Raw genomic sequence first — 23,118 nt, forward strand, 5'->3', positions numbered from 1 at the left:
AATTTTAATGCGGACAGGCTGGTTCCTTCATCCCCTGCTGGTGGTCACATCTGGGACCGCATCCTGCTGCACTCTGCTCCGTCCCTTCCCCCAAGAAGAGGGCCTTCACCAGTCTCATTTAACCTAAACTCTAGCAGTCTGCACATTAGGTGCTGCAGACCCTCTTAGCCAAGTCTGAGCTGGTGAAGAAAAGTTTCCGCGTACTGAGGTGTGGCAACTCCCTTAGGGACGTGAACTTGAGCAGACGAAATAATACGCACAGAAACGTTGTTTTTCATTTTAGTAACTGTGAGGTCCCCAGTTTTACTGTATTAACTGATTTGCTAATGGGATGTGGGTATTGGCCAGTGGGGCAGATGTAGAGCATGAGTGGGCCCTCCACAGGGAGTGGGTGGTCTTGGGAAAGCCTAGACAGCATCACATGGGGATGCCAGCAGACACAGGACTAGTGGTTGGGACACTGTGGGTGAGGGGCATGAATCAGGCTCTGTGAGATGAAAATGAGAGACTGGAAGTCAAGATTGTTGCTTGATGACAGTGAACTGCCTCTAACCCGACTCTTAGTTAAAAGTGTTGGGTGTGCATAGTAGCCCTGTTTCAAACTTGGTTAAAAAGTAATTTCCCTTAAACTATGAAGTGGAAAAAACTGCAGTCCCTGGGCTTTTAGCACCCTGTCTGCCCTGGCATTGCCAGTGTTGGAGGCAGGGCATTTCTGGAGGGCAGTGCTCTGACCCTGTGCCAGGATGGCCCTGCGGGATGTTGGCTGTGAATGCCTTGGGGCTGTTGTGGGGTCAAGCCTTAGCTGCAGGTAGGGTCTCACTTTCCACACTGGACTTTCCCTGGGTCTCCCTAGGACAGTTGTAAGAAGCACCAGCGGGTGACAAATTGGTGGCTCTAATCTCTGGGTAAAGTGGGAAGGTTGCTGGAACATCTTGAAGTCTCCCATTTAGGTGCTGGGGGCTCACCATGCTGGGGGTGTTTGAGAAGTCTGCACTTGGGCAGGCAGTCTCTCCATCGGTCTCATGTGAGATGACCACCTGGCCCAGGTGGTGTCCCCATGCTGTCCCAGCTCGCACCCTGGACCCGCCTGTCCCCCCATCCTGCCCATTTGGGTCCAACCATTCTGGGCAGTGGACTGGAGTGGGGCTGTCTGGGAGTGGGCCACAGAACCCAGTATCAAGAGACTAGAAAAAAAGGTCGGTGACGGCTGGTTTTAGGTCTGGTTCTGAGAATGACCTGCCTTGCTTACCTGCAGGTGCAGCTCTCTTGGCCTGATACAGGGTTAGATACACTCCATGAACATGAAGTACTGACATAAAGATTTCCGTTTTAGCTTTTGACCACATCCCTGTCTGGGTTAAAAGCTCGAACCTACTGTCTTAGCCAGTAACAAGCTGCAGCTGGAGGCATGTGAATGGAAATGTGTTGTGGACCTGCCACCCAGCTCCTGGTATAAAAGTAGCTGGCCTCCCCATGTTGCGGTCTTCTCCCAGAATCCTATGTCTCATTAATCTTACCATGTCCAATTGACTTTCTGAAAGAATGATGAACACCTGTGAGCCCCTTACCCCCGGGATGGACTGTTACCAGTACTTCCAGAGCCTTGCAGTGTTGACGGTGGTGGTGGTGGTGGGGGCAATGAATATGCATTTAAAGAGAGTGTCTGCTGCATTCTAGAAAGGTTTTCTAAGTTCATGTTTACCAAAAATTGCACTGGAGTTCTCCATGAGAGTGGTCTTCGAAATTATACCTTTTCTTGATAAAGTGAAATTTGCCCTTCAATTTTCAAGTTATGTTAGCAGCTTAAATTTAGCCTTTAACAGCTTACTGGCTTACTGGTTTTTTAATTAATAATAAAGCATTTGTCCTCAAAGTATATAGTCACTATCAGAATTGTTGCTAGTAGTCCTTTTCACACTCCATTTGTGAATTCAACAGTTACTTTAAAAGTTCTCTTTTAAAAGTCCGTCTCACGGAGTGATGCCTGGTTATCTCTGCTGGTTTCTGGTGCACATGCTACGTGGGCCCCCCACACCCCCACCTCACTATGTGGGTCTCTCTCCTTTGCAGCCATGAAGGAGGACAGACGCATGGAGGACAAGATGGCTGTGGTGGTGGCGAAGAAGTTGGCTCCTCCAGGCTCCTCGGGGGCCGGCAGACAACCCCCGGGCAGAAATCTCCTTCCAAAGAAGTCCCCTTCTTTTGCAAACACAGCAGTGGCCAAGCCCACTGTCAGAAAGTCGCCCTCAGGCTTCAAGGGCACCATCCCCAAGAGGCCATGGCTCTCGGCCACCACCTCCCCCTCGGGTAGTGCTCCTCCTGCCAAGCAGGCAGGGCTGGTGACTGCTGCTGCCGCATCTGCTTCCAGAAAGTTCCCCAGCTCTGCTGCTTCTGTGGGAGCTGTCAGGAAGCCTGGGAGCACCTCGGTTTCCCTGGCCTCTCCAGCGCCAGGACGCCTGGGCCCTGTGAGCCCCGCCTCATCACAGCCAAATTCACAAATTCGGCAGAACATAAGACGCTCCTTGAAGGAGATCTTGTGGAAAAGGTGCGCTGTTTCACTGTTTCTTATCTGTTAAAGTGGATGGCTTTCCCCATAAAAGGTGGCAGTTTCATGGTGGCCCCACTGTTTAAAGGAAAAAGTCACATGTGGGATTTACCTGGTTGTCCAGTGCTTAAGACTCCTCACTTCCTCAGAGGAGTTTGGGTTCAATCCCCGGTCAGTGAACTAAGATCCCGCATGGCACATGGTGCAGCCCAGAAAATAAAGTCACTTGTAAGTGCAGCAGTTGATGTGGGGCTTTTTTCATTACTTCTAGAGTCAATGACAGTGATGACTTAATCATGACAGAAAATGAAGTAGGGAAAATTGCACTGCTCATCGAGAAGGAGATGTTTAACTTGTTCCGAGTCACGGACAATCGGTACAAGAGCAAGTACCGCAGCCTCATGTTCAACCTCAAGGACCCCAAAAACCAGGTGTGTGCCTTACCCTTAGGAGTGGGACAGCCCTGGCCAGGTGCTGCCCAGGCCTGTGGTCAGGGCACTCGGTCTCCACAGCGGCTGTGGGTGAGTGGTGTGCACTGTCCTCATGGGGCCAGGCACTTGCCTGGCCAGGCTCCTGCCTGCCTGCGCTACCTCTTAACTCCGTACCTTCTTCAGTCGACTATTTCCTGTGAGGTGATCTCTAGCAGGGTTGGTGCAGCAGGCCATCAAATCAGCTGCCCACCTCAGGGCCCCTGTTGTCTGGGCCCTCAGCTGGCCTTGGGGAAGGAACTCACCTTGCTGTGGTCTCCACATCCTTTCTAATGTCTTAGAATCAGACCTGCAGAGGTTTTGAAGGCATGAATGAGACCTGTTTGTTTATAGGGACTTTTCCATCGAGTTCTGCGTGAAGAAATCTCATTGGCAAAACTGGTGAGAATGAAGCCAGAAGAACTGGTCTCCAAAGAGCTCTCTGTGTGGAGAGAGCGAACGACAAAGCCCGTGAGTACTGGCAGGAGCGGTGGCTGGAGGCCCAGAAGCCTGTACCCACCTCCACCCTCCCACCCCCCAGAAGTGAACTAATAGCCTGTTGGTGCAGGTGAGTCCTCTTGGGGAAGACGGGCTAAGGCTTTACGTCTTTTTTTTTTTAGGTGATGGAGTCCAGAACGAAATTGCACAATGAGACTAAGAAGCCTGCCATTAAACAGGAAGCTGTGCCCGACATGGAAGACTCTCCACCAGTGTCAGACTCTGACGTAAGCACCGCGCCTTTGGGATTTCCAGATATCGCTGGGTATTTTGAGTTATTGGGAGGACACTGACCTTAAGCAAGTGTGTGAAGTCCTATAGCTCCTCAAGTTCTTGTGTCCAGTGGTCCTGTTTTCTTTCTTCGGTGATCCTTAGTCATGTGGGGTGCTTTCTCATGGGTGCTGTTCATTTGGGGATGGGTTGGAAAAGAAGTGACCCCTCTGCCACTTGATGTGTGTTAGGAACAGCAAGAGTCGGTGCGGGCGGCCCCCGAGCGGAGTGCAGCGCCGCTGCCGGGCGTCTTCAGCAGCATGCTGCAGGACACAACCAGCCAGCACCGGGCGCACCTCTTTGACCTGAACTGCAAGATCTGCACGGGTGAGCAGGCCTGGGGACACTGGAGGCCTCTTCCTGACCTTGGGCTCAAGCCAAGTCAAATAGGGGGTACAGTGCGCCCTGCCTTCAGAGTGCCACTTCTTAAAGCTGGGGTCGTCCATCTGCTCACGGGCAGGCTTCGCCCTCCACCATGTGGGATTTCTCATGCAGGCCTTCCTCTTGTTCTCCAGGTCAGGTTCCATCCTCGGAAGATGAACCAGCTCCGAAAAAACAGAAGTTATCAGCTTCTGTCAAGAAGGAGGAGTTCAAGTCCAAGCGAGACAGCCCCCCACCTGAACCAGTTCTCAGCGAGGCAGATGACGCAGCACCCGAAACCCCACCTGAAAATGCCTCAGAGCCAGACCTGGAAAGTGCAGCTCGCACCCACTTGGAGGGGAAGTACCTCCCAGTGCCTCTGGAGGACAGCCAGCCTGAGCCCCCCGCCCTGGAAGGTCTGCCCTGCCCCACCCCTGGTGGTGGCAGCGTGCTCACCACGGTCACAATGTCCGGCCGGGACCCCAGGACTGCACTGGGCGGGCCGAGCATGGCCACAGCTCCCGCAGCAACCCACCCGGAGGGCACTGCCCCGGCAGAGCCCCAACAAGATGTACCGAAGCCAGTGCCACCCTCCGTGACAGTGCCCAAGTCCATCCTGGCCAAGCCTTCTGCGTCCCCCGAGCCCAGATACCTCCTGTCGGTGCCGCCGTCCCCAAGCATCAGGTGCGGCCTCTGCGTCCTTCCTTTCCGATGAACAGGGGGAGCAGTGATGAGTGATTCAGTTATTCAGCTCTGAAATCCACCCAGAAATGCAGCTCTCTTCAGTTTTCTGTTTCATAAAAAGGCATTTTTTAAAGCTTCGGTTTTAGGGTGACTGGTTATCCTCTTAGAGATATAGATCTTAAAAACTAAATTTAGAGCCATCTGCTTTTGTTGCCTTTACAGTATATATTTCTTTGACGAGAATGTATTTGGTGTCTCAGATGGTAAAGAGTCTGGCTTCCCTGGTGGCTCAGACAGTAAAGAGTCTGCTGCAGTGTGGGAGACTTGGGTTTGATGCCTGGGTGGGAAGATTCCCTGGAGAAGGAAATGGCAAACCACTCCAGTATTCTTACCTGGAAAATCCCATGGACAGAGGAGCCTGACAGGTTACAGTCCGTGGGGGTTGCAAAGAGTCAGACATGACTTTCACACAATTTAAGTAAATACTGGCAATTCTTTGGGCAGAGAGAGAAGGTTCACTTACTTTCTGTGGTTTTGTTTTGCAGCATCTCAGAGTCCCGGTCCCCTCCTGAAGGAGACACAACCCTCTTCTTGTCTCGACTCAGCACCATTTGGAAAGGATTTATTAACATGCAAAGCGTAGCCAAGTTTGTCACTAAGGCGTATCCTGTCTCTGGATGTTTTGATTATCTCAGTGAGGTTAGAACCGAGAGAGAGAAGTGTGAGAGTGTGTGTGCATGCGTGCATGTACACACCTGTTTTCCAGGGAACTCTGATCCTGCATTGGAGTCAGATATAAACCAAGAGAAAAGAGTGTGTGTGTGTGTGTGTGTGTGTGTGTGTGTATGTGTGTGTGTGTGTGTGCGTGCATGCATGTGTGTGTGCGTGCATGCATATGTGTGTGCACACGGGCGTGAGCGTAGTTTTCCAAGGAATTCTGATCCTGCACTGGAGTCAGAAGTGTGACCGTCTTCCTCTTGAGTATCTGGATGCACAAGCTCCTCTAAAGGCAAAATAGGGGTTGTTTGTGCTGGGCTAAGTCTGAGATTATGCAATTCGCACAGTGGTGAGAATTCAGACCCTTCTTCTTCGCTGAAATAGCTGAAGCTCCTCTTCCTCCTCCCTCTGCTCCACTAGAGCTTGTGCAGGACCTGGGTGGATGTATGTGTGCCCAGCCGCATGTGTGCAGGGGCACACACACAGCGCCGTTGTTTTTCAAAATTAATGAAACAGCACTAGCATTTTAGACTCAGCCAAGAGTGTTCAGGCACTTCTGAATCATACCTGATTGTTACTCTCTGTTTGTTCTTAAAAGAGAATGTTAAAATGCTTTGCTGTCACCCTAGTTAGTAGACAATGGTCCTCGTACCATCCTTGAGGTTGGTCATTCATGATCCTGGATGTTAGTTAACTGAGCAGCGTTTGACTGCGTAATCGCTACTTTGTTTGGAATAGTTGTGGTTTTCTTGTGAATCTGGTGTCTGGGCTCTCTCTGTGACCACCAGGGTTTTACTGGCCACTTACTCAGGGTCTATTCCGTTTAGGACCTGCCCGACACGATTCACATTGGCGGGAGGATTGCTCCAAAGACCGTTTGGGATTACATCGGCAAGCTCAAATCCTCAGTGTCCAAGGTACCTGCCTGCAGCCTGGTGGCTGTGCCCGAGAAAGGAGGGGTTTGTTAGTACTTGAAATATCTCAGTTTGTGAGATGTTTCCAGGTGAATGTTTCAAATCCAGCTGACAGCTGGCCGCCCTGTGAGGGTGTGTTTGGGAGCATGGCGGTGGAAGATTTGTGATGTGTGTGCAGCTGAGTCAGTCAGAAACACGGGTGCTTTGCTTCCTTACTGCTGAGCTGCTGGAGTAGAGTGGGCAGTGGTAGGGGGCCAGCGGAGATGTGGACTCAGCTATGTATCTGCATGTGTGCTGCTCTTTGGTGGAGGGGCTCTGGTGTTTGTTGGGGTCACAGAGGGTGATGACCCTGGTCCATTTCAGCCCTTGGGTTTCAAAGCTGCAGACAGCTCATCACACGCTTCGTGGTTTCTTAGCTCTGTGTCAGATACTGGCCCTACACGCAGATGAACCCTTTGGTTCAAAAACCCCATGAGGTGGGATCTGTGTCGATATCCCCCGGGACTATAAATAGAAATAATTTTAAAGAGGCTCCTCCGAGACCAAGATGGAACCCAGCAGTCTTGAGTCTTGGGCCTGTGCTCCTTCACCGCCCTGTTTTTCTCACGTGTTGGGCAGCAGGACTGGGTGCCGCTTCCCTCGCAGCTGCTCCTGAGGCTCAGCAGCTTTTCCGAGCAGCCACAGACCCATGCTCCCGTCCTGTCTGTCCAGGAGCTCTGTCTGATCCGCTTCCACCCCGCGACCGAGGAGGAGGAGGTGGCCTACATCTCACTGTACTCCTACTTCAGCAGCCGCGACCGCTTTGGCGTTGTGGCCAACAACAGCCGGCACGTCAAGGACCTCTACCTGATCCCACTCAGCGCCGCCGACCCCATCCCCTCCAAACTGCTGCCCTTTGAGGGGCCAGGTAAGCACCAGCCTTCAGACCCCAAACATCCCCTCCCGCCGACACTAAGCCTCCCCTAGACCTGCCTCGGCAGCAGAACTTGGAGCAGAGCTGAAGCAGCTTGGGCTGCAGAACTTCCAGGGTACAGGAGGGGGCACTGGAAGTACCCTGTCAAAGCATAAATTGTCTTAAAGAGTTGTGTGCAGAGGGCCAAGCCTGCAGTGTCCAACTAGAGCCTGCCTGGCCCCAGGTAAGCAGGTGTTGACATGCAGGAGCTGAGGCAGTGCAGGGTGGGCCAAGGTCTGGCCTTTCAGTCCTGCCTCCCTCTGGACATCAGCCGGGCTGTTTCTCCTCGTCTTGGGGATTCATTTCAAGGAGTTGCAGGAAATGGCAGTGAGATAGGAAATGGCTCTAGAAATAGGCACTTTGAAACCTGCTGCTTGAGTTTTACCTTCAGCGGGCCTCTTTCTGCTTGCTCCTTCCTTATAAAGTTCTGCATGAAAGCGTGACTTACACACTGATCTCTTGTGGAGGGACCAAGGTGGTTCCAAGGGGGACGTGGTCTCTGAAGGCCCTCTAAACCCTGAGAGGTTGATGTGACTTAAGTTTCACAGAAAGATACCCACGTGGGAGCGTCCCCTTGGCCATGAAGCCCCCAAGACTGATAGCCCCTCAGAGATGCCGAGTCCACCGCATGTTCAGGGCTCTTGAATTACTTTACTTCAGGGGTGGTGGCTGCACCTGGCATCCTTAGGGGCCCCTGCACCTGGCATCTCCGAGTCCATGGCCATGCTCCTGCCATAGCCACATGCACACATGCGTCCACCTGTGCTGGCTGGACCCCTGCAGGGCCCCTTGCCCCTGGTGAGCTCTACAGCTGTGCTGCCAGTCTTGTCAGTCCCCACAACCACAGGTTTGTGCTCCTAGAACCACACACAGACTGTCTCAATGCCAAACACGTGTCAGAAGCCAAGTGCTTCGCGGGGCCGTTGGCCTTCCTCGTGCTAAAGTGGTGCTGCCTGATGGGTGGCAGGGAGGGCTGTGGCCAAAGTTCTTGGCAGGCAGCTCCTGAGGCTCTGGCCAGTCCCCGGACACCGTGTTCCTGATGCTGCAGTGACGGTCGTGAAGCCAGCTACCAACACCGTGAGGAGCCCCTGGTCAGTCCTGAGGGCGGTAGCCTTTATGGGGCCTAGCGCAAGCATAAACGGAGATAGGCACATGCTGAGTGCTTATCCAGTGGGGCAGGGAGACCATTCCAGCCTTGTCCAAGCCCCTCTTACAGCTCTACCTGCAGGCTCCATGACTCCATCCCAGAGCATCTTGTCACATGAGCCAGGGACTAGCCAGGCTTGGGGCCACCGGACAGTCCCTGGGAGAGCAGAGGTGGATGAGTCAGGCATGGGGATGAAGTAGGGAGGAAGTGGCCGGGGGGCCACCAAGGAGACTTCTCCAGTGAAGCCCAGACAGGAGCTGACACACTGTGCCGTGCTGGGTGGGGACCGCACTAGGCATTCCGGGTAACACGGCCACAAGGAGGGCTGGGTGAGAGTGCTTGCCTCAACTGCCAAGTGACCACGTTGGGTGACTAAAAGGGTGGACATCACTCCTACCCCCACATTCCCGAGGCTGAGACTCCTGAAGGAGCGCCCCACAGCTCCTGTGGCAGATTTCCACCCGCAGTAGAGAGAAGACATTTCAAGACTTTTTGATTGAAGGGCTTCTAAGTCTCAGCTTGTTTAACTTGGTATATGTTTAACTTGGTTTTTAATTCTCCTGGGATGTTCATCTGACAGTGGTATCTGTATGTCTTCTGTCCACTTGCACGCTGGCCAGATGCCCTGACCCGGGGCCACACTCCTCCCTGGGCCGCTTCACACACTTAAATCATGATGCGGTGCAAGTGCTCGTGGGCAGGTCCCAGGCTCGTGGCGTGTGCAGTGTCTGCCAGGTGGGTAGGGTGCTCTGCTGTCTCTGTACCGTTTTAATGGCACAGGCCTAGCCTGAGGGGCGTCATGTCCCTCAAAGCAGCCAGCCCAGCTGAGCACTCGCACTGCCTGGGGGTGTTGCTGCCTGAGGCCACCAGACCAGGGCGTGTGGAGCCAGGGTCTGCTCTGGCCCTGGCTCCGTCCTGAGGCCTCACTGGGGCACAGGGCTTTGAGCAGCCCGCAGGCCGGCTGCCGGAGCTGGAGGTGGAGAGCGATCCACTCAGCACGACTCGGTCTCTGGAAAAAGTACTAGTGACCCTCACCGCTGAACTTAGGAGCCAGTGGGTTTCACTGTGTGGCTCACACCCAAGAAGCAGGTGGAGACAAGGCTTTGAACCCGTGTCCAGAGCTGGGGAGGCCTGCACCCTCTGCCTGCTCTCAGTGTCCTCTCCACCCCGCACTGTGGATGGTGGACCTGAAGGGGTCTCCACGCAGAGCCCACAGCCCAGCCCCCTGCATGGCGTCCAAGCACACCCTGAGCCTGCTCCACCTCCAGGACCTTCTGTCCTGTGTGCTCTCAGACTTGTCCCAGAGAGGCCAGGTCATCGTCATGTCACATGCCACCCTGCATGTTATTTCAGGGTACAGCTGCAAGGCCTGTGTCCCTCTGACCCAGCTGACAGTACTCTTTACGGTAGAATGTAGCCCAGCTCGCTGCCCCTCATGCTGGGACAAGGCTCCACTGCTGGGACGCGGGGTCTCGGCCAGGGCTCCCCAACCACACTGAGCAAAGGACGGGGTCATACCTTCTAAGGTGTGGCAAGGAAAAGGCCATTTTCTTAGCAGATGGGGTCAATCCGTGGTGTCTTCTGTCTTCACTCCTTATTGTCTCCTGAATTAGCTGAAAATGTCCGTGACATACAGTGTTGTCAGGTAAGCATGTCTTGAGTGTCTGCATGTGTGTGTGCATGCGTGCCTAGTTGCGCGCTTCCGTAGCCATGCAGAGATACTGTTATCAGAGTCACAGTCATGCCATGAGGAATGTGTTTCTCTCTCCTTTGAAATCAATAAAAAATATTTCATGGAAACTGGTCATTGTTTGTCTGAGTTTGAACCGTCTGGTAGGTCTTGGTACCTGTCTAGGTGCACCGTGACCGAGGACTATCTGCCTGCTTTGCCTACGCCGACTCCATGAGCTTCTGGCTGTGTGGGCGACACTGCACGGGCCCCTGGTCGTGGACGGACGGCACTCTGCTCACTGGGACCACAGGTCTTAGGGACCCAGCGTGGGAGGTCTGCTGGGGAGTGAGCGTGCGGGGTCAGGCAGGGCTTCTCCACCCAAACACTGATGGCGGTACCTGTTAACACCAACACAATTTCTGTTCCCGCAGGTGTGAACATTTTGTCTTGTCAGACTCAGGCCATAAGGAGGTTTTCACTTTACATAATGAATAGTGGAGCATGCCAGGTAGACCTAGGGGTAGCAGCATCATGATGATAGGGCTAAGGAGGCTGCTCTCAGCTAGTTTATTGATTAAAGCTAAACCTCACCCTCCAAGTGGTACATCTGAGGTATCTAGGGGCACCCCCCACCCCGGGGAGGGGGTTGCTGCTTCTCATCACTTTCCCTGGTCACCCTGTTGCTGACATCCAGACACAGGCCCCTGTTTGGACCTTGGCTCAGGAAATAATCACACACCTTTTCAGTGAGTCCACTTCTGTCTGTATGAGCAGTCTGGGACTGGCCCTCCCACTGTGAGCCTGGGGCTACGTGCAGCTGAAAGACTTGTTTCACCCCCTTGGAACATTGTGGAGCGTTTGCTCTCATAGTTTGGAGAGTCGAGTTGGGGTACCAACATCCTGGTGCTCAGTCTGGTCAATACCCCTTGTCTGGAATCAGTAGTTCAGTGTCCCCTACACCTACTTCTCATCTACCTTCTCATAAGCTTCACAACCACCCTCAAAGGGAGGTGGGTACATCAGCACCCTGGCTGGTCACTGCTGCTGGGGCTAGGGGTGCCCCATGCCCTCTCTGGAGCCCCTGTCTCTGCACACTCTTCTCAGGGTGCCTCTCCTCCAGGGCTCACACTCAGCAGTGGTCATGGCCACATTGGCCCCAGTGGACGTCTTTGGGGACAACTGTCTCACCACTGCCCCAGTGGTGGCCTTGCCAGACGCCCACATGTGAGAGTGCAGAGTGGGTGCAGTGGACATGTCCTCATCTCCATGAGGGTCACTGCCAAGGCCCCGTGTAGTGCAGGGAGTTCTAGGCCTCCCATGAGCAAGTCCTTTCCAAGGTGCTGGTGACATTTCAGGTCTTCATGCTCCATAAGCTGATCGTGTGAGTCGGATGAGATCTGACTGCTTCCAGATAGGGGCGTGCATTGTGAGACGACCCAGTTTAGATGTAAGATCCTGGAGAAGATTAGTAGGGAGGTTCAAAACTTAATACTCCTCCAACTCTGGAGCTTGATGAGGCGTGTGCAGATGGGGTAGCTGAGAGCAGAAAGCATTTAACCATAGTCCTGCTCAGGAGATGCCAGGGAGCTTAGTGTTTTCAGAACAAACGTAAATGTGAAGCAGTTCCATCATAACCTTATGTGTGATGGCTGTGACCACAAAGGCAGAGTCTGAAGTGTCTTGCTGAGTCTGAGGTACACTTTGGTTGGTTAGGAAGCATCTGGAGCTGGTGAGAGCCATCGTGGGAGCAGTGCTGACTGAGGACAGGATGCTGACCCCAGAGCTAACGTGGTGACTACGGTCCACACACGGCCACTCTGCCCGAGCTTGGTTCACACCCCAGGCAGGCCCTAGTGTTGGCCCTTCAGAGGTCTAGCTCTTCAGAGGTGGTACAGCCTGTCTCCAGTGAAAACCGTCGTGGGCCCTGCCCTGAAAGGATGGCCCTGGCCAGGGCTCCTGCCTGCCATTGCCAAGCACGTGAATCTGCTGCTCACGGGGCTGCCGAGGCTCCAGCTTGTGCACAGCACAGGGACCTGTTCTGCCAGCTCTGGGGCCGAGTTGGCGACAGTCAGCCCAGCAGGGCCTTGAGAGCCAGCTGAGCAACTGACTACCCTAGTCTGGCTTTTCGTGAGCTATAAATACTCAGTAGAAGGCTGTTATAGTGAGAGGCATACCAAGTTAAAATAATTCATTTTGATTAGAAAGTGAACTTGATGGGTTACCTCTGACATCTGAGCAGAGCTATTTGGATACGATGCTGGGTGCAGTGGGCCTGGCCCTCCTGTGCCCATGAACCCGTGACCCACTGTGTCCAGCTCCTCCCCCCATTCACAGCTGTGTCAGGTCAGTCAGAAGACATTCTGGAAGCCACTCCTCTCGCTAGTGCGGTTCTTCATGGGCCCTCGGCCACTGAACATCAACCTGTGAACAGGAGGCCCAGAAGCCATGTGGGGAGGGGCTGGAGGCGCTTCGTGTGGAGGTTACCCGTGTGGATGCTGGCCTGGCCCAGCTCACTCTGGCGGGCCTGGCCCTCCTCGTCAGCACCTCTCTGCTGGCATTTAGGAAGGGCGACAGAAATGCTTGGAACCATGTGACGGTGTCCAGAGACAACTGATTTGTGAGCAACTTAAAAATCACAGAAAGGACAGGAAAAGCAATCCCACTTTGCTTCTTAGTGAATAAATAGGAAATCTGTAGTGTGAATATCTATAAACAGTGGTGATTTATCCATAAATTGAAATTATAGAATTTGATTAATTTTAACTATCTTCTGCTGTGGAAACAGAATTTTTCTCCTGTGTTTATCATTTCTTCCTAAATCACTGATTTGTGACTTGGGTTTTTCTGTTCCCCTGTCAGTATTCTGGATTTATTATGAGTGTTGGGGTGGGGGGGCCTTACTGAAACAGTAGCATTTCTGATATAGAGTACTACAGTTTGGCCTTATTGAAGAAATAGTCATTGTTAAGAACTGTGCTCTTTATGAAATTCTCAGCATGTTTTCCATGTGAACACCCGTGCACTTTGAGGCCCATGTCCTCTGTTGACAAAGTCCTGAGCATTAGGTAGCTCTTGATAAGTTACTAGTCATTGAGTTTCTTATTAAACCTGAAAGAATGTTTATTTTAGCCTGTATGGTCAGCATCATTTTTCCTGTTAATTGTAATTTTTTTCACAAGTGAGTGATGAACTTAATGGAATGCTGTGTGCTATATTGATCATTGTAATTGAGTTGTAGAATTGGTCCCTAATTGAATCTTTAACATTAGTATAAAATAATTTATATATTGCAGCTCATAAGTTAGAGTCGAAAGAGGGTGCTACTCTCCTGATTTGTAGCAAGAGACAAATGAAAGAACAGAGCTCAGTATTTTAGAAAACATTGTGGGCCATACAGGCTTCATTCCCAATATGTTAACGGTCTGGGGCGGGTGCTTCTGTCTCAGCATTGTGTGTAATCGGACACCTGTAGAATTCCAGCCACCGGGATGAACGTGTCTGTGAATCAGGGGCCCGGTTCATGGGTTGTGGAGCATCAGGCCGGGCAAGTGTGCAGTGCGGTCCTGGTGCAGTCTGCGTCTGTCACAGTACCTCTCCAAACACTTGATTTTATCTTGCCACAGAATCTCCTCCCCCTCCCTGCCCATAGTAAAGCTTACCTCTCAAGGACAAAGGCTGATTGCGATTCTCACATTCTCACAACTCTTGTTTTTTAGGTCTCGAGTCACCGCGTCCAAACATAATCCTCGGGTTAGTAATCTGTCAGAAAACAAAACGGCCCTCAGGTGCTGGCGAGCTAGACAAGACGGAGGAGAAGCGGGCTCGCCTGCTGACACAGGACGAGGTGGAGCCTGTCCACCCCAAAGTGCCTGCTGCCCTGCCACCAGAGAAGAGGCCCCCCAAGTACCAGCTCTGCCCAGGGGACACGGCTGTCAGCACCACGCCCCCAGGCTCTCCCCCACCCCCACCCCCTCCTCCAGAAGCACCTGGGGCGCCAGGCTCGTCTTCCGTGTTGAAAATACTGTCGACCCTCAAACCAGGAGCCACAGCACCGTCCGGGACGGCGGCAGCAGCTCCAGTGGCTGCTTCCTCTGTCTCTTCTACTTCAAAGACCGCCTCGCCCCTGGAACACATCCTGCAGACTCTCTTTGGGAAGAAGAAGTCCTTTGACCCCCTCTCCAAAGAGCCTGTGGAGTCGGCCCCAGCCCCCCACCAGGACTCCAAAGCCAAGACCGATGGGGGGCTGACGGCAGCACCCCTGCTGGACCCCATTGTCCAGCAGTTCGGTCAGCTCTCCAAAGACAGAGCCCTGGAGGAGGAGGAGGACGATAGGCCGTATGACCCTGAGGAAGAGTACGGTCCCGAGAGAGCCCTGGACACTCCGCCCAGTGACCGGGCCAGGCACCAGGACGTGGAAGAGGCCCCTGAGGTAGCTGAGCGGGAGGAGGTGGCCTACGACCCCGAGGATGAGACGATCTTAGAGGAAGCCAAAGTGACCATCGATGACCTGCCCAACAGAATGTGTGTAGACACACGTGGCGGGCCTGGCCTCTCTGCCCCCTCCTTGGTGGAGCAGCAGAAGATGATTGAAGAGCTCAACAAGCAGATCGAGGAGCAGAAGCGGCAGGTGGAGGAGCAGGAAGAGGCGCTAAGGCAGCAGCGGGCCGCCGTTGGGGCCTCCATGGCCCACTTCTCCGTGTCGGACGCACTCATGTCACCGCCTCCAAAGGCCACACTGCCCAAGGCCGAGCTATTCTCACAGGAACCGCAGGCTGCGGTCAAGCCGGCTCCGGGCCCCACCACCAGCCAGGCCCCCGGCCCAAGCGCTGAGGCACGGCTGAGCCGGGACCCCCGGCAGGCCCGGCGGTTGGCTGTGGAGAGCAATGAGAGCGAGGCTGCCCTGAGGGCCCCGCCAGCCAGAGAAGTACCCGGAGGGGCCTCTGCCGGTCCAGGGCTGCTGCCGGCCCAGGAGGAACCTGAGTCGGCCCCTCCGCCGTGGACTCCGGGTGAAGAGGCCCCACCGCCGGCCAAACAGGATGGTCCCCCACGTGAGCCCTCAGAAAGCCTCGGGCCAGAGAGCATGGCCGGCCTGGATGCCGTGGCCAGACCTGCCCGGAAGGTACTCCTGCCCACACCGCCCGGCGCCTCCTTCCAGCCTCTCTACGCTCCGCAGAGTGAGGGCCAGGCCTTCCCCCCTCCTGGCTTCTCAGGGCCCATGTATGCGCCTCAGGAGAACCCGATGGGCTCCTCCCAGTACGATGACCCGAGAAATGCTCAGTTTGCCGAGAAAAGTGACGCCCTGGCCACTGACACTGAAGGAGACAGAGAGCCCCAGGCCAGGCCAGGAGAGGGGGCTGGTGTGTTCCCCTCCTTGGCACAGAAAGGGGGACCTCCACCCCAGTTTCAGGGCCAGAGGGAGCCTACGCCGCGTGCTTTCGGGATGTCGGGCCTTCACGGCTCCAGTTTCCCAGCTCCTCGAGGGCCAGTCCCTCCATTTTCAGAAGAGAACACTAATAACGATGGGCCAAGAGGAGGGCCTCCACCGGCCAGATTCGGGCCTCAGAAGGGCCCCATCCCTTCCCTGTTCTCAGGGCCACATGGGCCGCCTCCCTATGGGGACGGCAGGGGCCCCGCCCCGTCCCACCTGGGCGGACCCAGGGGAGCAGGGCCGCCTCCATTGGAAGAGCGCAAGGACGCACACGGGGAGAAGAGAGAGTACCCGGACGCCCTGTACGGCGAGGCCTCGGGTGGCCCTGCCCAGTGCGAGGGACCTGAGCAGGCCCCATTCCCAGGAGGCCGGGGTGCCACGCCGTTCCAGTTTGGGGGCCAGAGGAGGCCTCTGCTGTCACAGTTTAAGGGACCTCGAGGCGGCCCTCCTCCCTCTCAGTTCGGAGGTCAGCGAGGACCCCCACCCGGCCATTTCGTGGGCCCAAGGGGGCCGCACCCTGGGCAGTTTGAGGGCCCCAGAGGCCAAGCGCCTGGCTTCGTGCCTGGACCCAGGGGGATGCAGCCTCAGCAGTTTGAAGAGCAGCGGGTCCACTCACCGCCCCGATTCTCCGGCCAGAGGGCACCTGCACCCCTGCCCTTTGGGGGGCCCCGGGGGGGTGCCCCATTCCCAGAGAAGAGTGAGCCGGTGCCTCCTCGCTTCCACTTCCAGGGCCCAGCTCCTCCCGGCCCCAAGCCAACACCCAGGCCACTGCTGGAGCTGCCCAGCCACCCTCCTGCACCGTCCGCTGCACCGGCCCAGGGCCCAGAGGCCGACTTCCGCGAGGGGGGCCGGGGCCACGAGTACAGAGGCCCAACCTTCGAGGGGCGGCCCCGCGACAAGGCCCCAGAGGAGCCCGAGGCCCCGCCACCTGACAGCCGCTCAGGCCGGGCCCTGGATGACCGGCGGCGTGAGAGGGAGCGTGGGAAGCCCTGGGAGCGGGAGCGCGGCCGGACCTGGAGCCGCGAGCGGGACTGGGACCGCGGCCGAGACTGGGACCGCCACCGTGACAAGGACGCTGGCCGAGACTGGGACAGGAGCCGCGAGCGGAACGGGGGCAGGGACAAGGGACGTGAGTGGGACCGGGGCCGAGAGCGGAGCCGCAACCGGGACCGGGACCGCAGGCGCGACCGGGAGAGGTCCCGCAGCAGGGACCGCGACCGTGACAAGGCCCGTGAGCGGGAGCGCCGGAGGGACCGCAGCCGGAGCCCGGAGCGGCCCCGGGACCCCAAGACCGAGACCCCTCGGGCTGCTGCCCCCACTGCCCAGACCTAGGGCCCTGCGGGAGCTGCATTCCCTGCTGAGCAGATGGTCTTGCAAAGAACTGGGGGCTCATGCGCAAATAGAACTTTATGGACTTGAAATGTTACTGTAATTTTGTGTATAATGGTTTCTTACAAAATTTCACACCTTTACGATTCTGATGCTTTTTTTAGAAACAAAAAACTAAGAACTCTTAACATTTCCATTTAAATGTCCTGAAATGGGAACGTACCTACAAAAGCATATTGCTTTTTCAGATTATAAAGTTATCTTTTCTAATAACTTGACTGTTGTAAATTCTGAGGGAGTTTAGTGGCTGTTAGAGCCATACCTTTCCTGACATCTCACCTGTGTGTCTGTTTCCAGAGTCTGTTTTCACAGGGTTCGGACCTGGTGGCCATGGGTTTCTGTGCATGGCTGTCAGCTAACCTCTGGATGGTTGAAAAATGCCAAACTTAACAGATGCATCTTTCTCTCGTCACAAAGAAATTTGAATTACAAATTTCAACCAGGAAACATAACATTTCTTAGTTTTGCTCAGTTTTTATGTATTGCCTTACATTTTTTCTTTCCCAAAAAACATGATTAAAAGCAACATCTGAATAGAAACTGTTGAATTTTAAATAACATTTAGTTTAAAAGATTTAAATTTTACCAGTCTAAAGAAAGGAAATAAATCAATTAAGTGTAATTTAAAAGGTGAGGGTGGGGTGGGGGGGCGTTCTTTGACTTGAATAATCAGGAACAGAGTTTGGTTGGACTTCACCGCCTGAGCAGCTCTTTCTTGTCCCAGGAAAAGTGCACTAGCTCCACACTGCTGTCCTTGTCAGGTGATAAATCTCAGCATTTGTCGTTGAAATGGAACAATATTTGTATAAAGCCTGAGGTGAAAATAGCGCAATTAGCTCAAAAACTGCAAATTAGAATGTTTTTCACCGTGAAGCACAGTAAGCTGCTTCTCATGTGTTTCCAAATATTTCTGAAGTGGAAAGTAGAGGAAAACTTGCTAATTTATTTGACTGTATAAATATACTTTGATAATTTTTTTTATATTTTCATAAACTTAATTTTGCAAATGTAAAGTTAGAGAATTGCCTTTGTTCTTTGGAGTCTATTCCATTGTACATCACTACAGATTCTTCCCTTTCTAGCACAAACGTTTAAGCTGCGAGAACGTTGAGAACTTAGCAGTTTGGGTGATTTGTGGGTGTTACAGACCCTATCAGTAGGTTAAGTTACATTAAAGTGGTGACGAGTTCCAACATCTAATGTGATGTGAAGGTTTTTTTTTTTACATGTAAAACAAAAATTTTCTAATTTAAATACAACCAAATGTAAAAAATCAAGTGTGTTTCTTTAGGTTTACTTGATAGAAATTTCTGTAAATTGTATTTTATATTGCAAAGTATTATATCACTGTACATTTAAACATGGAACTTCATAGCTTTGTTACATGAAGTAGAATAAACATCTACAGAAAGTTTTTCTGTCTTGTGTGGCATTGCATTGGAAAGTCGGGTCTGGACAGGACATCTTGGCTCCCTACTTCCTGTGGGTCAGCGTGTTGTGGGCAGGGGTTGCCCTTGGCCTGAAGACCCCTCCCAGATGCACCCCCTTTAGGGGACAGTTCCAATGCGGGTCCCCACATCCAGCAGGAAGTCCGAGGCCACAAAGAGAAAGAAGCACAATCAGGGATGACAGGGACGTGGGGTCTGGGGACAGGCAGTCGACACAGGTCCCTTGCAGGATTGGCAGGCACCCAGAGTCCCAGTTGCTGACTCGGGGCTTAAAGGTGCATCGGGCTGGCTGGCAGATTGGTAGGGAGCATGTGGTGAGGCAGAGCAGGTGGGCCAGGTGCCATGCAGGGTGGAGTAAATGGCCAGGGGTGATGGAGTGGGAGGGGGGCGGCCCATGCAGTGCTTTCAGGTCAGGAGAACAGCCTCCACTGGGAGGAGAGGATGAAGCTGTGGGTCTTGCCCTTGAACTTGAGCTGCATGACTGGCTCCAACCTGGTGACCCTGGCACCAGCATTTGGCTTCTTAACAAAGCTTGTGCAGCCATCATCCTGCCGTGAGCCAAGACACCCAGAAAACGTCCCTTGGGCAAGACAGACTCCACCCCGCGGGCTGAAGAGTCAGTAACTGACCATCATTTAACCAGCTGAACACATGGGAAACCAGGGGTGAGTGCAGGGACCCCAGCTTGGGGCCACTGCCACCACTGCCATCTTGGAAACGCATCAGGCCTGCTGACCCACAATGGCCCAGGAAGAAGGCTGCTCATCTGTGGAGAACCCATGGTGCTAGCCTGACCTTGGCGAGTCCTGCCAGAGAGAAGAGCCCAAGTGCTGCAGGACAGACGCTGGGCAGGGCTGGGGGAAGCAGGTGCCCTGGGGTACGAGCCCCAGCCGCAACCCAGGTCCCTCGAGGTGAGGCTTGAGCTCCAGGTTTTGAATGATTGTGAAGCCTGCTTCCCATCAGACACTTAAGAAAGGGGAGACCCACTGAGACCACCCACACCTTCCTACCCAACAGGTCATTGGCTGTGTGCCTTTTCCCTTAATGTATTTTCCCTCCATTTTCCTTTTACATAATTGGGATTCCGTACATTCTTGTATCTTTTTTCACTTATAACCTGGGTGATTCCCAAAGACATCAAGTATTCATCGAAAGCCTCATTTTCATTTTTTCACATTGTTCACAAGACTTCAAGCTTCTCCTTCCCAGAGAATGTGTGCTCCCTGGAGATATGTGGGGTCCCACATGTTCACGAAATGGGAGCAATGAGAGGTGTCCCAGGGCAACCAAGATTCCCCAGGTGCCGCCGTCTAGAGGTACGTGTTCCTTGCAGTGTTTCTGGCCTCCTTTTCCTGTACCCGTGTTTCTGGTGTTCAGGCAGGGATCACCAAGGAGGTACAGAGATTTTTGCATCTTTGAGCAACACATGAAGGTGGGGGACAGGTAGCCCTGGCAGGTTGACTGTCTTATGATGTCACTGAGGGTCCCCCATGCTGCCATCCACTGCTCATGACTCTTGTCCTCCTGTTTGCAAGAAGGCTGCCTTTGGAACCATCACATCATCCCTTCACTATTGTAGGAGGAAGCCAGCATCACCCCTTTAAAATGTCTGGTTTGATCTCATTGGCTAGGTGGGCGCACAGCCACCCCTGGCTGCAACAGAGTAATCAGGGTATCAGTAAAAAGAAGAGGAATTCAGCTGCCATGGACACCGCCCCAGGAAAGTTACACAGCGTGAGCCAGAAAGCTGATAGTGGCAAGTGCTGGCGAGGATGCAGGACAGTGTAGAGGGAAGGCAGCACCCCCAGAGAAGAGCTGCCAGTTTCCAACCAGTGACTTGTCACTGAAGTCCATGAAAACCAGCCACGCCCCTCTACATTCACCCCAAAGCATGTGCTCCCAGGGGGGCAATGTCACCCCAAGGGTGCGAGAACCTGAATATTTTTAGTGATACATATTCATGATCGCCCAAACCAGAAAACCACCCAGGTGCCCTTTAGCCAACGTAAGGGTGGATTGAGGCCCAACTGCCAGGGGGAGCCACATGCATCCAGTGAGAGAGTGGCCCCAGGCCAAGGCCATCAGCTGCAGGACTCTGCTCAGGACACGCCAGAGGGGACAGGAGGCAGACAGGGCAGGGTGGTGGCCATGACAGCAGGGCGGAGGCATTCAGGGGACAAGGGGTCCTGTCCCATGGCAGCTCTGGAGGCTGTTTGCTCTCATGACCTTGACTGTGAGTGACACCCAGACGCACAGGGAGACTGTGCTGGGCTGGCAACTGCTGGGTGAGACCCAGCTCCTGCCTGTACACACATGCACATGGACACACACACACACACATTGCATGTCAGGCACAAAAAGAAAGCAGCGCAAGCCTGAAAGGCAGCTCAGCCGAGGTCATACCTCTCCCCTGGACCACGTGCATCCTTTCATCTGTGATGATGGACTGGCTACCCATAGACATCTGTCATCATGTAAGTAGTAAAGGAACACTTTCCTTTTGTTTAAAGAACACAGAGTGGGAAGGAGGAGGGGGTGGGAGCGAGGGAGAGAAGGCTTGGGTCCCTTTGCGGCTTCCTTCTCTTCACCACGTGGTCAGCCGGGTCAGGACACCCCAGCATGGCCACGGCTCTGGCATCCTGCTCCATTGAACCTTTTCCAGACTGTTCTGAAATCTCTCCACCGAGCCCTGGACATCCAGGGCCAATTCTCTCCAGCGCGGGTCCACCTCAGGCTGCTTTTAATGTGTTGTGATTTGGCAGTTTTTAACTATAGCCTCCCTAGTGGCTTCCCTCTTGACTTTGCTGGTGGCTCAGACAGTAAAGCGTCTGCCTGCAATGCAGGAGACCTGGGTTCAATCCCTGGGTTGGGAAGATCCCCTGGAGAAGGAAATGGCAACCCACTCCAGTGCTCTTGCCTGGAAAATCCCATGGACAGAGGAGGCTGGTAGGCTACAGTCCATGGGGTCACAGAGTCAGACACGACTGAGTGACTTCACTTTACTTTTTAACTATAGCCTCAGCCCTCTCCCTGCCTCTGCTGGTCTGACTCCTGCAGGCTACCTGCCCATTGTCATGGAACTGTTGGTCTCTTGACCTGGCAGGCTGACACTTTTCATTTCCTTCGAAGTCCAAGTTAGTGGCTTTAAATTTTCCTTTGGTTTCTTTCCTTGTGTGTGTAATTTATTGATACTTTAACAGATGAGGAACCTTTGAGAAAGCAGAGGGCAACTTGTATTTTGTTCCGTGTCCTATTTCTTACTCCTATCAATCTATTAAACAGTATTTTTAGAAATATTTAAAGATAGTATCAAACACTTAAACACAAAATTAAATACTTAACAATTAATTTTTGCAAATATTTAGTAATTGGTCACAAAAATCAATTTCTCCCAAGTTGCTTCAAGGAACACACATCACAGGCCCAGGTCATGTGACAACAAATATTACTCAGGGCTCTGTGCTGTGCTAGTTGCTCAGTCCTGTCAGACTCTGCAAATTCTCCTAAGCAGCTGATTAAAATCACGTCTCTAACAAAGATTTCTCCGATCATTTTACTCCTCAAGGAGTGAATGAAACCCACAAGTCACAGCAACAAGACGCACAGCACACAACATGCAGACTTGGAGCTGTGGCTTTCACTGTCGCTTCGTTATCTGGGTCAGGGGGAGACAGGGAGGGAGAGAGGGAAAGACAGACAAGACAGGGACAGGGCGACATATCTGGGCTGGGTCTGCAGGCTTAGATTGGCTGTGGGAGCTGGATAGATGACTGGCTGAGGGAAGGGTGTGGAGAACGAGTGAGGACAGGTCAGGTTCCCTGAGGAAGGACCGGCCCCTCTCCTACATTTCTCTGCACACCCAGCCTTGATGGTCTGTCCTGAGAAGCTGGGCACTGTGTTGTAAGCCTTAGAGGTACACTGGGCTCGAGAGAGGCTGCGTGGGCCCCTAGGAGGTGGAACAGCGGGTGGAGCTGCTGTCCCCAAGAGGGATCGCCACACGTGTGGCCCCTCTGAGTAGAAAAATCTGAGGCTGTAGCTCCTCTTCCAGCCTCCAGATCTCATGCAGAACTGTCTCTGCTGACCCCCTGACCATGAACACACAGGAGAGGGGCTGCTAGGAACGTGGCCCAGCTGGCTGCGCAGGTCTCCCCTATAGGACAGCCTGGCCACAGGGCAGCCTCTCCTGGCCTCAAAAGGCAGCCTTTTGCACCGCTCCACGATGCTGTTTACTTTTTTTTTTTTTTGGCATGTTTGGGACAGGGGCCTACTTTTGGCTCAAGGGAGCCAAGTGTTGAGGGTGGGCTTTGTCCTACCCTGACCTGCTTCCCCAGGCTCCTGCCTGACTCCTTAGCTAAGGAGGGATGCCCCGGAGGGCTAGACCAGAACTGTTGGGAGCCACATTTAGAGTCTGAAGAAAGCATGTTTGACATTTTCTTCACATTTGATTTATAAAATAAGCTTCACTAAAGCCAGATCATTCTCATGTTTCATATCTAAATAAAAGAAGGCTCAGAAACTGCTATTTGCAAGGAATCCATGCAAACCAAGAAACACAAAAAACACTGCAGGTGCCAGCGATCTTTATTTCTGGTAAATGAAAAGCCAAGTTGAATATAATCTTTATTTT

The 23,118-nt window shown here is 53.4% G+C and overlaps 1 protein-coding gene across 5 annotated transcripts in view; it reads left to right on the plus strand.

The window, feature by feature from the left end:
- DIDO1 (death inducer-obliterator 1) overlaps positions 1 to 18,457 on the plus strand; it is a 48,914-nt gene extending 30,457 nt beyond the window's left edge. For all 5 annotated transcript variants that reach the window (XM_018057573.1, XM_018057571.1, XM_018057572.1 and 2 more), the window contains 10 exons: positions 2,071 to 2,545; positions 2,817 to 2,976; positions 3,367 to 3,483; positions 3,633 to 3,737; positions 3,972 to 4,107; positions 4,296 to 4,824; positions 5,370 to 5,523; positions 6,369 to 6,458; positions 7,167 to 7,362; positions 13,943 to 18,457. In XM_018057573.1, coding sequence (XP_017913062.1) covers positions 2,071 to 2,545; positions 2,817 to 2,976; positions 3,367 to 3,483; positions 3,633 to 3,737; positions 3,972 to 4,107; positions 4,296 to 4,824; positions 5,370 to 5,523; positions 6,369 to 6,458; positions 7,167 to 7,362; positions 13,943 to 16,986 — 5,006 coding nt within the window. In that variant the 3' untranslated portion in view covers positions 16,987 to 18,457. The remainder of the gene's footprint in view (positions 1 to 2,070; positions 2,546 to 2,816; positions 2,977 to 3,366; positions 3,484 to 3,632; positions 3,738 to 3,971; positions 4,108 to 4,295; positions 4,825 to 5,369; positions 5,524 to 6,368; positions 6,459 to 7,166; positions 7,363 to 13,942) is intronic.

The sequence above is a fragment of the Capra hircus genome, chromosome 13, assembly GCF_001704415.2.
Source record: "Capra hircus breed San Clemente chromosome 13, ASM170441v1, whole genome shotgun sequence".
NCBI classification, from domain to species: Eukaryota; Metazoa; Chordata; class Mammalia; order Artiodactyla; family Bovidae; genus Capra; species Capra hircus.